Below are 14,313 nucleotides of genomic sequence, written 5' to 3'. Positions count from 1 at the left end.
CGTGTCTTTTTCCAAGAGTCCTGCTCCCTTGCTCTCATGGGCTTTCCAGTCACAGAGACAGGCCTAGAGTATTACAAACCTTTACCTGGGAAGATTGAGCACCATAAGAGCTCGGGTGTTTACGTCAACGAAGGTTCCCTGGGAAAGCTGATCTGTGGATGCTGATCTTGGTTAAGAACGAAAACAAGTAATACACTAAATACACTTCCTGGAAACTATTGTCAGAAGCATTGTATTAACAAAAAACAGGACCGAAAAAATACAACTGGATGTTAACCACAGGATCCAGACCAATAAATGAGAGGTTTCAAAACACACAGGTCAGTGACCAACACACAATGTGGTCTTGAGGTAGAGAACTTGCCCATATGTTGCAACAAACAAAAGCAGTGAAATTAGGCCTCTCCGAATCACAATGTGGGGACTACTGCATCTTTCAAAAAAGAGAGAAAAAAAGAAATACAAAATGCTGTTAAATTGTGTCTTTGATGTTGCTGACCAGCTAATCTCATTTACTTGCATTTCTGTTGTCATCTTCCCAGCCCTTTCAAAGCCACATAAACAACTGCAGTTATTCAAAGGCGTGCATCGTGTCTCGGTTGCATGTAAGCCTGCCTGAACATTCAGACAACTGCTCAGCTTCCCTCTGATCCTTATCCGTAGATGCACCTAAAGAGACATTTTACTGTGAGATGAATCCATCCCTTAACAAAACAGGATGCCAGGGAAGCCTTTTCACTGTCTACTCTTCTGTGCCGACACATGTATATCTTGGAATAAGAAACAATTAATTGCTACACACATAATCATAACTTGCTACAATATATGGTAGCTATCTCCTTAATTCTAAAGGAGCTATTGGGAATCACAATCATACAATAACAAGCAAATCAAATATATACATACTTTTAAAGTTACAAATAAGAAGACAAACCTCCTTCCTGTAAAGACTCCCCCTTTCCTCAATGACAAAGATGGATTAGAAACAGACAATTAAACGATCATGGTACAGGGCACTTTCCCTCAAAGCCATGCTGCCGGGTCTGACTTGAGACCCAAAATGCACTGCTAAATGGGTTGGCAAATGTTCACAAATGTCAACAAACAATGACTGTGAAATCGGTGTTATTGCTCAAGAAAGATGCGACTCTTCCAACCAATGGACAGTTAAGCACTAAGGATGCCCTCAGAGCAGGAATGGTTATTGACATCAAGATGCTGACCCCAAACTAGGATAAGGGGCTAGATACTGTAATATACACTGTTATTTCCAGTACAGTAGTCATACTCTGACCCTGTATTTGTAACCGCCATTATTGCTGTGGAAAAAACTAGAAAAAATAAATAAAATTGAAATTACCTTCATAATAAAATGAAAATTTAATTTGGCATTAACAGGCTAACATGATTAGATTCCCAAAATCGATGCAGGATGATACAGTCATGTTAATTACAAACTTTTCTTCAGTAAATGCAAATGTTATTCCTTCAACATAGGTCAAATTAAATACAAATCTGCTAAGTAGCTGGAGTGCCATAGCTATAACTAAACTTGCTCAATTACCCGGGCTCTAGGGTGGGTATTCCTCACTCTCCACTGGCAATGATTAAATCACTTGCACTTGCAGAAATAACAGGAACTGAAAAAAGGGTGAGTCGGCTTAGGATAAGCCAATCACGGGCCGGGACTGATATGAGCGCAGAGAAAAAATCTCGGCTCATTCCTCTGCGGCCCAGTGGCCCCTACGGAAGCCCGTGTCTGGAATGAGAAGGGCTTGGCACGTCTCTGCAGCAAACCAGCCCTCGGGTCTTGGCAGGGCAACGGCAGATAAGAACATGCCAAAGCGCCTAACCCCGGGCTCCGCGACTGCACCACTGCCTCTTCGCATTGACTGCCAGTGGAAAAACAGCTCAATAAGAACGTTATTTCTTTGTATCCTATTCATTAGCACTGGGAATATGAGAGTCTTTGGTTGATCAATACCTTCCTTCGAGTTCACGGACGTATTATGATGGAATTGATCTCTGGATACAAGCTCTGCGCTAGGAAATAATAAAAAAAAAGAAACCGAGGGGAAAAAAAGAGGGGGGGCGTAAAGAAAAGGCCATTCTTTGCTGCCGCGTCACATGTCTCTGCATCATTTCAATTTCAACTGCAGTACCTTTTAAAACACACACTCCCACAAGAGGCACACAGAACCATACAATATGTTTAAAAACAACCACTTTGCTTTTGCTTTCTTCCCCCCATTAATTTTTTAGTCAATTATTAATCAAAAGAAGAGAAAAGATGTGTGAAGCAATGAATTTTGAAAGCAAAGATAAATTTAAAAATACATGACAGGTTAATGGTACGTTGGTAGCAATGTTAAAGCTTATGAGTTACGGCATGCATTCTGATTTTAATAGAGCAGGCTTCAAAGAACTGTTAAGCAGTCCTTATTTTGAGAAGTAATTCATATTATAATTAACTTCACTTTTTCAATCACTGCTGCTTAATTGCGCCATGCGCCACCATGTAATTATACATTCTTTTTCTTTTTTTTTCTTCAACAGGGATAACTTGAAATGTTTTTAACCAGTCCACCACAGAGCCAGCTCATTAGACCATTGGAGAAGCTTTCACCGTGAAGTCACATAGTTGATGTGCTATCTTAACATGTGGGGTGGAAATGGAATGACCAACTTGGTTTAAAGAAAAAAGGTTACCAAAAAATCAAGCAAGGATTGGAATTGGACAATAAGATAAACTATTAACACAAAACAAGTCAATAATTTTCACTACAGTCTGAATGGTTGGACTATATTGAATATTGCAACAGTTTGATTCGTTGGACAATGACTACAGCCTTACACTCACCGATGAACTGTATGCCTACAGCACAGCCCTGTTTGAGTAAACTGAATAGATACCAGTAATTCCTGATCTTAAAATGAAAGCGGAGTATTTTTATAAGGACATGGGTACAGGAATGACATGTTATATGACAATCTTTTGCTTGGAATTACTCTTGTTCTGGTCATATTTCCAGGGCAACAGCAGGAATGTCCACCATCGACTGTTATTAGCACGTCCTTGTGGGACAATCGAAGTGCATGGAATGGCGCTTTCTTGAGCTCTCAAATTGAAGGCATGCCAGCCTGCCTCACCTTCCACAAGCCACTTGTGATTTTGTGTTTCATCTAGTCCGCGGAGCTGGTTTGGGTGGAAACAGCATGTGATTGCTTTCTGAGTGCATGCACTGAGCTCTCGCTTCATTAGGTACAAAGTGGGTCAGATCCTGGTGTAAGATAGAGGGGGTTAGGAAGTGTGCTTATGGTGAACTATTCCTAACAAATACATGCTATACAAATGAATTATTTATCACAGCAGTAGGATAGTTTTATTCTGTGCCTTATGAGACCAAGTGCCCGATCTTTTTTCATTAATCATTTAGGAGGCAGGCCTGAAACCCCCTTGAACAAAGTGTGGTGAAATAGCAGCCGAGGTCATCCTGCCATGAGTTTAGATCACAGAGCGGTGCTGGTCAACACAACAAGCTCTTAAAATGCACTTAACAATCAATGCTCATGAAACTGAAAGAATAAACAATCTTTAAATAAAATGCGAGCATTTTCACACACATTGGAAAACTTCCGACATCAAATATTTATCAAGAGATAACCTGGCTTTGACAGGTTTTATTAGGAAGATGGAGATCTAAACCCCAAAAAACTAAAAACAAAGATCTGACAGGGGACAAGTTTTATTTTAAAGCTACAAAATAATTATTTAAAAAAAGGCCTGGATACTGACTGCAACTGGACAGGCCCGTACACTCCAAGGTATCGCAGAAACAGTCAACATCAAGGCTGAACAAGGATTTCAAGCTGTCTGGACGAAAGAAACCCAAGGGGGAAAAATACCTGGAAGGGGCCTGAACTCTCCGGTTAAATTGGAATACAAAAGACTGCAGCGATTCAGATTGAATATTTTTAGCTTTGTAGTTCAAAGGGAGGATGGCGAAAGGAAGAGGCAAACTGTGCTCACGTTTTAAAGAAAAGAAAAATCAAACCCATAGTGCTCTTTATTTTTTGCTTCATTCCCCATTATTAAATGACTTTTCGACTGCTTGCTCACTCACATCACAGCTGATCAGTGATGTAACAATCAAATAAAGTCTCAACAAGCTCCTGTAAACATGGCCAGTCTTTGTTCCCCATTTCAGTGTCTTACTTCACACACACACACACACACACACACACACACACAATGTAAAGTGATATTGATAGGAAACCGGATGGATCTCTAAGAATGGAATATAAAAAAAAATAAGAGAAAAGTATCAGTAAAATAAAAAGTAAATAAAATGAAAAGCCCTAGCTGCTGTTCTCATGTCCTCTATGTCACTTTTTCAACTATTTAAAACAGTAGGACCTGCCACAATGTGAGAGGTGAAAATGAGAAATGAGAAATTAAATACGAAATGAACCGTCAGAAATGCGCACTGAATTTTTGTATGATCCTACGATATGACCCCTATGAACCAATAGTTGTAAGCTTTACTGAAAATTATGTATTTTGGTAGAGTCCTAGACCTTTACAAGTATAGATACCTCACTTATGTTTTATCCAAGAAAATAACAATTTTATAAGCAATTTTTTAATGTATTACAGTGCTGGGCCCTTCATGGTATCATATACCAGAGTATAAAATTTGAAACAAACCCAATTTCCAATATACTGTATCAAAAGAAAGCAGAGGCTACTTGTTTTTGTGATATACAAATGAAAGAATATCTGAAATCTAGCATCATGTAAGAAAAATAACCAGTGATTATTTCCTGGAAAGTGCTATCAGGAGAAGAAAAAGATTGATATAGATTTCTAAATGGATCCCTGTGCTTCAGTAGATAAATCCAGCATGTAAACAAAATCCCAGCATTTGCCCTCCATCCACTCACGTTATCACTTTGTCTATTGAGTTTGCTAAATGTCCCATACGGAGTCAAATTACCCCTGGGGAAAACCTATTGGATAGAAGAGTGTTCCATTTAACTGATGTAAATTATCAAACCGTGCACACAATGGCTTCAATTGTGGAAAAATAACTGGGTCAATACAGTGCAACAAAGTGACACAACTAGCATACTTTGCCTTTGTACAAGCAGACCAGGGTGAGACTCAGTTAGGTCTGCTTCCAGAAGGTGATTATTTCAGACAGCCATGGTCTCCACTTGCTGCAGGGAGAGCGGAGCAGTGATGGTGCAACACAACGTATCTCCTGTAACGGAAACCAAAACCCCAAACGGGCAGGGGACCACCACCGACACACACAAAACAGCACCAAAAGACCTTTGAAACTTTTAACACCACAGCAAAAATGTCCTCTGCTTTTATCTCGTCAGAGGAAAAGACAGTTCTTGAGTTATGACTACCCTCCAAATAAGACCTTCTCTTGGTCAGTGCAATCACTAAAGCAACCAAGTGCTCAGCTCACATAGATTCAATGCACTGTCCAAAGTACCGACAACCTTTGTCTCTGAGGTTAAGCAAGTCAAGAGGTCTACAACAAAAACATAACCTGCAATTAAGGTTGAAGCACAGTCATCACCTACAGATAAAGCAATGTTATGATAAGAACTGTAGCTTCCATAAAAAATTGAAATAAAAGCTAAGATGTGTGTCTTTTAATACAATTGCCAAATATGATATGTCTGCTGTGAAAAATACTACTATGGAGACAAAAAGGAACCTAATTATTCACAGATGTAGTTACTGAATGGCATTTTTCTAATGGCATCACCCCAGCAGCTTGGAGTTAACTAATGACAGTATAATCTCACCTTGGACTTGGTCTACAGATTGTATATCTAGTTCCAAAACAGAGTAATTACAGCAAACACAGTTGAAGAATAATTTTACCATTCTAAAATATACATTTAGGAAAGGAAATTCGAACATTGACAGCAGGAAGGCGGTCCTGTTTAGATTGCCAAGAGTGAAGTACATTCAGCCACAGGGAAAAGAAAAGAGTGTCCTACCTGAGACAAGTGAGACTGTGTCTTTCTCCCATGACACAACAGTAATGTAGGCCTCCACTGAGGCCGGGATAATGCACTTGAAGACCGCTACATTGCCTCTCATGGCTTTCTGGTCCTCCACTCGGACCGTATAGGGCTCCCGTAAAACTGAGGGACAGGACAAACATGACGTTAATACAAAACAAGAGGCTGGACCTGAAATGAAATTCCAAAAAAGTGATTGTTGATCAAAAAGACTTGATCAGACTTGTTCACTGAAAATAAAATCTTATATGCAAAGGCTAGAAACGAGGGACCTAAAAAAAAATCTGAAATGTACAATAATAGTTTCTAGGACGTCAACAACATGATTAAAGTGCATCCACAGTGTGAATTCTGTGATCTTCCAGCCCTCACCTTGCACTGGTCCACTGCATTAAAAATATTCAAATAATCATTGGACAAATAGATACTCACCGGCCTTAATATGAACATCTTGGCTTCTAATTTTCCCTGAAGGATTTTCAGCTGTGCAATAGTAAGTGTTATCATGGATTAAGTTACTAAAGCTTGAAGGAGGGAAGGGGAAGATTTGGAGAGTGCCATTTGGGTGGACATGGCGGATCCCTGGGACATCGTAGATCTCCTCGCCCGTCGCTAGGTACCAGCGCAGCGTTGCCGGGGGCACGCCTGCTGCAGGACAGGGCACCAGGGTCCCTGTGGTGCTGGCGAACACTACCTCTTGCAGAGATGCATTGACAAAATATAAGCTGGAACGTAGATCTTCACTGAAAACTGCAAGACATAAAAAAATAGAAACATGAACTGTAATTACTCAATAAACATGAAATCGCTCAAAAGACATGGAAGTGTTCTTATTTATTTCTGTAATTGTTTAATGTTTTTATTATTTGTATTGTTGTTTGTGTATGTAACAGAACTAGAATTGTGGAAACGGGGCAGCAGGTGTGAAAAGTATTCCCTGCAGAATAAACAGAATACCTAGCCCTACAGGTAATCAATTTAGCCTCGCATCTTCAAACCATGGTGTGTCAGACCATGTCACATGCAGGCTGGCCACTGAGGTGCAGAGTCAGTCTAAACCAAGATCCCACTGGAGTCACTAAAGATTTTTCAGTTCAGTCGTACAACCTATTGCTTCCAATTGACATCTTTCTCAACAACAAAACTTCTTGACTCAAACTTCCCCCCTGTTATTAAAACTCTTAATTTTATACACCAAAGCCAACCTTCAGAAGAAGCTTTTTACAAAGTCTCTACTATATACACTCACCTAAAGGATTATTAGGAACACCTGTTCAATTTCTCACTAATGCAATTATCTAACCAACCAATCACATGGCAGTTGCTTCAATGCATTTAGGGGTGTGGTCCTGGTCAAGACAATCTCCTGAACTCCAAACTGAATGTCTGAATGGGAAAGAAAGGTGATTTAAGCAATTTTGAGCGTGGCATGGTTGTTGGTGCCAGACGGGCCGGTCTGAGTATTTCACAATCTGCTCAGTTACTGGGATTTTCACGCACAACCATTTCTAGGGTTTACAAAGAATGGTGTGAAAAGGGAAAAACATCCAGTATGCGGCAGTCCTGTGGGCAAAAATGCCTTGTTGATGCTAGAGGTCAGAGGAGAATGGGCCAACTGATTCAAGCTGATAGAAGAGCAACTTTGACTGAAATAACCACTCGTTACAACCGAGGTATGCAGCAAAGCATTTGTGAAGCCACAACACGTACAACCTTGAGGCGGATGGGCTACAACAGCAGAAGACCCCACCGGGTACCACTCATCTCCACTACAAATAGGAAAAGAGGCTACAATTTGCACAAGCTCACCAAAATTGGACAGTTGAAGACTGGAAAAATGTTGCCTGGTCTGATGAGTCTCGATTTCTGTTGAGACATTCAGATGGTAGAGTCAGAATTTGGCGTAAACAGAATGAGAACATGGATCCATCATGCCTTGTTACCACTGTGCAGGCTGGTGGTGGTGGTGTAATGGTGTGGGGGATGTTTTCTTGGCACACTTTAGGCCCCTTAGTGCCAATTGGGCATCGTTTAAATGCCACAGCCTACCTGAGCATTGTTTCTGACCATGTCCATCCCTTTATGACCACCATGTACCCATCCTCTGATGGCTACTTCCAGCAGGATAATGCACCATGTCACAAAGGTCCAATCATTTCAAATTGGTTTCTTGAACATGACAATGAGTTCACTGTACTAAACTGGCCCCCACAGTCACCAGATCTCAACCCAATAGAGCATCTTTGGGATGTGGTGGAACGGGAGCTTTGTGCCCTGGATGTGCATCCCACAAATCTCCATCAACTGCAAGATGCTATCCTATCAATATGGGCCAACATTTCTAAAGAATGCTTTCAGCACCTTGTTGAATCAATGCCACGTAGAATTAAGGCAGTTCTGAATGCGAAAGGGGGTCAAACACAGTATTAGTATGGTGTTCCTAATAATCCTTTAGGTGAGTGTATGTACTTATTTGATTTACGTGGCTATAAAATTAGTGTAAACTTTATCCATAGATAATAGACATCAATAAAACTTGACTAAAGAACCCACTCCAGGGACCTTCCTTACGTTTCCTAGCGTTTAAAAGTGTCTGCATTTACTGCTCTCGATAACCTTGTTTGTACACAAATCATTACTGCTGGAGACAAAGGAAGGCCCACTGACTCATGTTACTCCCAGGGGCACCAAGTCCTACCACTCTCTCCTCACAGACACCGATCCCAGATGAAACAGACACTCTATTATGATGTTTTGTTTGCTGCAAAGAAACCCCAGAATTCAAAATGGCAGACGGATGAAGGAATGGCTTCTTGATGTGTTTCAAAAAAGCTTGATTGTTTTTTCTTCATGCATATCAATAAGCTGATATGCTGAAACTGCAGCCTTGAGAATATATTCTATAAGGCCAATTATATTTATAAATGTTCTTTAAGTGAGTATTCTTCCATAATCGTATGGACCCAATGAACACTTGAGATAAACTGACTCGGCACGGGGGCTCAAATACTAAATATAGGCTCATGTAAGGTGATTGGAGCATACATTTCAATCAGTATATTGAAGCCATACCAAAATACTGTCACTTCAGTTAAACTGGAATCTCTGGGGAACTACATAGAGAGTATACCCCAAAAACTACCAGGACCAGCATGCTCTGCTTTCCCCAATACACATCCTAATATGTGCACATCCTAATTCCCTGTATGTGTGTATGTCTAACGGGAGTGCTTTGGCTGAAAAACTCAATTTCCACAGCACTATAAACACAAGGATGGGCCCTGTGCACAATTGCCTGGATCAGTGAGGTGGACATCAAAACCTCTGCGGTAGCTATGCCTGAAACATGTGACCTGGAAGAAATCTGGTTAAAGATGACTGAAGGAACCAGCAGAGTATTAAAAACTAATTACAGTCATGTGAATGATGGGGAATTACAGTGGGAACAGCCCTGCAAAGGCAATGATATCATTTACCGGTATGTCACCAGGTGATTCCGCTGCCTGCGCTGTGCTATCCTGGATGTGTGAAACAGTGCAGCGTAGCGAGGAGGCAACGGGGGTTTTCCAAATGAATGTGGAAGCGGCAATGAGCTCCCAGGCGTCAGGGGAGGTTATCAGGCCTGTAAACGATTCGCTTGCTTTCCTCTCTGACTCACAATTAACTTGGGCTTTGGCTGGCAGTGCCAACCTAATGTTATTTTTAGTCAACTTGACAGGAGTATTTTATTAACGGTCTCATTCTTATGCGGTGGGTTTTCATAACCGCAGCTTGGGCCATAGAGCTATAGATATTGTCTGTATGTCGAAGGATTGGTTAACCTATAATGCCTGTATAGATACGAGAAGGAGAAGTAGGTTGCTTAAAGATGTCATGAGAAGGTCAGCTATTAAAATACATTAGCCTGATTTTGTCAAATGCAATTACCAAGGTTTAGGGTCATTGAAGCACTGATATGAGAATGCATTTTAATTTCCTTTTTTTTAATTCCCATTGTTAGAAATAACTACATTCCTTCATAGAGATTTAACTTGTTTAAACAGTTATAAAACAGAAAACAAACCCATTTGATTTCACTGCATTTCTGTGAGGCATCTATAAAGTGTGTACCACGATGACCCTCATTACATTTTTTAGAAAAAGTTTTGTGTGTGAGATTTACTCTCCAATTCCTTTGTTTCAGGCTGACAAATAAATATATTTTTTTTCCAAGACACATGACAAATGACAAAAATGACAAAGGAGCCATTCTTCCTACAAATACTGCACCTGAAACAAAAGATGCTTTCATTTTGCTTGACTCAGTATTGTGCAGACCTACCACACCACAATGCTGGACTGCCATTTCAGCAGCTGAGTGAAGTGTCCTTGGCAGACAGGTCTGCACATGTGCAGAACACACCTTGACTAAAGAACACGGTGCACTAATGAGGATTATAATGTCAGGACATACATATAGCACATCCCTTTTTTATATTTGTTGGGGAGGAAAAGATTTTCTATTTCAAAATATTCTATACAAATCAGTAATACAATGCCTTATATTAAACTACACTTATATTAAACATACATCCATAAGTCTTGCCTATTTAAAGGCATGAACATAATCAGGTAACAGCTTTAAATCAATATGTTGCGAATGCAAACCTGGTTACCTGAAAAAGAGAATACTACCCAAAAGGGGAGGGGATGCTGCACATTACCATGGAGAACTCATGGATGATTTTTCTAACAAACCTGTCTATAGGCCACTGTGTGCTGTCACTCAGGCAGACCCCCCCACCCCCTCTGCCTGCTTTAACTAGGACAGCATGGATATCCTGCCTCTTTTTCCCAGAGCCAACAGCCTCCTAGCCTTTGGGTAGTATTCTCTTTTTCAGATAAACAGGGTTGCATTCCCAACCTATCGTTATATTTCAAGTCAAAAATACTACCCAAAGGAGGGTGGGAAAAAAAGCAGAAAAGCTTAAGGAAGCCAACTACAGCCTGTATGGAGATAAGGCCTTGACTGAGGAATAATAATCAATAACATAAAATGGTGCAGGGAACCAACAGGAAACTGCACACCAACAGTCAAAACAAACCAGGTGCAGGGGCCACAGGACCAAGCTCTGCTGGGAAATACAGAACAAAAACTAAATGAGAGGCAGGGACCAGCAGGGGCCTGCACACCAACAACCAGACCAAAGCAGGACCATGGGCTACAAGGCTGACTACTGAAAACAAAGTTCAGGCACAGGAGGAAGATGTTCACATAAGCGATATCCAAGGCCAACAGCCTACCAGGTTGCACAGTCAAAGGATTGCAAATGTAATAACAGAGGACGGAGATGGGAGAAAACGTTTCTCAACCACCAATACACAACAACAGAGGCCAGAAGCATGTGCCACACAGGCTACTGTTTTGCGGTTTGCACTTGAAGGCTTGACATGGTAATGTACAATGCTCCACCCCCTTTGGGTAGTAATCTTGATTTGGAAAATAACATCATATATATTGCATTCAACACACGTTTTTCTACATTGAAACAAACTAAAGCCTGAATATAAATGCTACATGTCGACAAACTGCACAGCAGCACTACACCTGCAACCATTGTACACCTCCTTGTCTTGCTGGTAATGGTAAAACTGCAGTTCATAGCTGCATGCATAACTTCAAAAGTGGTGAAGGGTAAGTAAACATTACAAAAACAAGTTTGCTGTAGAAACTGTAATCAATGACTGTCAATCTGAATCACAATAAAAACAATAATAACACTGTTCAATTAGAATACATTCAAAAAACATAAAGAGAAGAGTGTGTGTAGCCTTAAACCATGTCTGCTTGGTCAAACAGTCATCTTCCTGCAAAACAAAGAGCTCCCTGGCTGACTCCTCAGAGGAGGAGGAATGAGGAAAGACACACAGAATTCTCACTGCAGGCCTGCAAGTCATCTGACCACTGCTGTTCCCTGAGCCCTCACCTCCCGCACACAAGCACCCTGGAGAGCAGACACCGAGAGGGCTGCCTCCCCCCCAAAAAAACTCTGCTTCCCAGCATTGTCAGCTCCTAACATCTCATTCCAACTAAATATAACCACCACAATTAGAGAACAAATTATCGTGCTCTGGAGAAGAACCAGGCAGAGCATACGTCAGTAGACACTCTATACTAGTTCTTCACTCGGAGGTCTGATTCATTGTGCAAAGTTTTACAGCTGTTCTCGAGTGTCTCCCATGTTTTTCTTTTTCCTTTTCCTTCATGCAAAGCTACCCCAGATGTCCACTGGAATTTCCCTCTCTGTGCTTCTCCACAGATGATCATTAGATATTCCGCTCAGGTTGAAGAGTCAGACCCAAAAAAACAAAAAAAAACTCTAGAAATCTGTTTGAAAGCATGTGTTGCTTTGTGTCGGTTGATGGTGTGTGAATGTGTGTATGTGTGTCAGGGAAGGGGAGGGGGGGATTCATTAGTTTCACTCCAGTTCGTGTTAATTGCTAAGTGGTTAATTTCCAAACGATGTACATTTTCTCGTTGTTGAATGTGGCCCTCTGCCTACCCCTGCTATCTCAGTCTGTCTCTGACTTGCAGGCAGGCAGCAAATGGCTTACCAGTGACAGCTGGCAATCCCATCCCTGGGGATAAAACATTTTAGCACTTCATAAATTTCTAACAAGGTTTCAAATCGCAGCAGTTTCCACCCTCTCTTTGCTCCATCAGTTTTGACACACACACACACACACACACACACATACACACAAGGACGCGTACATCTACACATCCATGCAAATGCTCCCCTACCAAAATATAAAATAGAATAAAATGAAATAATTGTAACACAAAACAAGTAAGGAAGAAAAAAAAAGCAGGAGCTGAGGTTTAGACCTTCTAATTGAACTTTAAATGGGAAACCAAGACTGCTTAAGTGGTTTGTTTCATTTAATAAGCACCAATTAGCTGTTTGACTGAAAATTTCCTTTGCAGGGAGAATCACTGGCTGGCTCTGTAGGCTTCACTGGCTGCCTGTAAAAAAGGCCAAGCAAGACTCCGCTGCTGGCCCTTTGGGTCGTCTTTGAGTCTGACACACACCTTCACACTCTTCCTTCTCTTAAGGTCAGAGGTCAGGAGGTGTTCCTGACAAAAGAGATTTAGCTTTCTCTTCAAAAACAGGCATATTACAACTTAAAGTCAGTATCGGCCACTAAGATATTGATGAAAACACCCAACGGGGAGTCAATCCCACTGATCCAACAGGGAAACCATTATTGCAGAACAGTAGTTAGATTCTGCTAATATTGTATATTTTGAGATATTCATGACCATTTCACATTTTATGTTTTATTTACATTATATAACTTTTTCTTTTTAAGTTAACAATGAAAGGCCACCACAGTCACATGCTAACTCGTTTAAACCTCTCAGTGTGCACAGTAGTACTCAACAATGTCATCTCTGTTGGCTTGATGATTCAGATTTTCTGGGATTTTTGAATGAATGCTCTGGATGCAAAAATGACACCTCACTGTAACCGTTGGCTCATGGGAAGCGCTGCTTGAAGAGTTCATATAAATAAATCTGTCAAACACCAGTAACACTGAATTTTAGCTTATGAATGACTCACACTGTACACCCACTCTTGTTTTTACAGCCACCTAGGGTATCCTATAAAGAACAGCGTGATGCATGAACTTGCCGGTGTCCTCCACAGCAGGAGATACATAGCACTACAATTACATATACACCGATCAGCCATAACATTATGACCACTGACAGGTGAAGTGAATAACACTGATAATCTCGTTATCATGGCACCTGTCAGTGGGTGGGATATATTAGGCAGCAAGTGAACATTCTGTCCTCAAAGTTGATGTGTTAGAAGCAGGAAAAATGGGCAAGCGTAAGGATCTGAACGACTTTGACAAGGGACAGATTGTGATGGCTAGACGACTGGGTCAGAGCATCTCCAAAACTGCAGCTCTTGTGGGGTGTTCCCGGTCTGCAGTGGTCAGTACCTATCAAAAGTGGTCCAAGGAAGGAAAAGCGGTGAACCGGCGACAGGGTCATGGGGGGCCAAGGCTCATTGATGCACAGTTTTGGAGTTAATTCTTCATAGAACCATTTGATGAACCAGAACTTAAGATCTAAATACTGATTGCAGAAGCTTCACCATGGTGTTGTCTCGTGCCCACAGAGGGCCTCAGCTCAGCAGTTCAACGTGCTGCCGATACACGTCCCATCTCAGTCCTCCATGATCCCTGTCACAAGCTCTCTACAGAAAAACA

General features: G+C 41.1%; 1 protein-coding gene across 2 annotated transcripts in view; it reads right to left on the bottom strand.

Annotated features, from left to right (window-relative positions):
• Positions 1-14,313, bottom strand: part of dscamb (Down syndrome cell adhesion molecule b) — a 165,439-nt gene that overhangs the window by 124,347 nt on the left and 26,779 nt on the right. Inside the window, exons 2-3 of one of the 2 annotated variants that reach the window (XM_066699593.1) lie at positions 6,481-6,798; positions 6,025-6,171 (exon numbers count right to left, since the gene is read on the bottom strand). In XM_066699593.1, the coding sequence (XP_066555690.1) occupies positions 6,025-6,171; positions 6,481-6,798 (465 nt within the window). Of the gene's footprint in view, positions 1-6,024; positions 6,172-6,480; positions 6,799-14,313 lie in introns of those variants that run through there. The other variant, XM_066699591.1, reaches the window with a different exon arrangement.

The sequence above is a fragment of the Amia ocellicauda genome, chromosome 3, assembly GCF_036373705.1.
Source record: "Amia ocellicauda isolate fAmiCal2 chromosome 3, fAmiCal2.hap1, whole genome shotgun sequence".
Lineage (NCBI taxonomy): Eukaryota > Metazoa > Chordata > Actinopteri > Amiiformes > Amiidae > Amia > Amia ocellicauda.
This window is presented reverse-complemented; position numbering and strand designations above follow the sequence as displayed.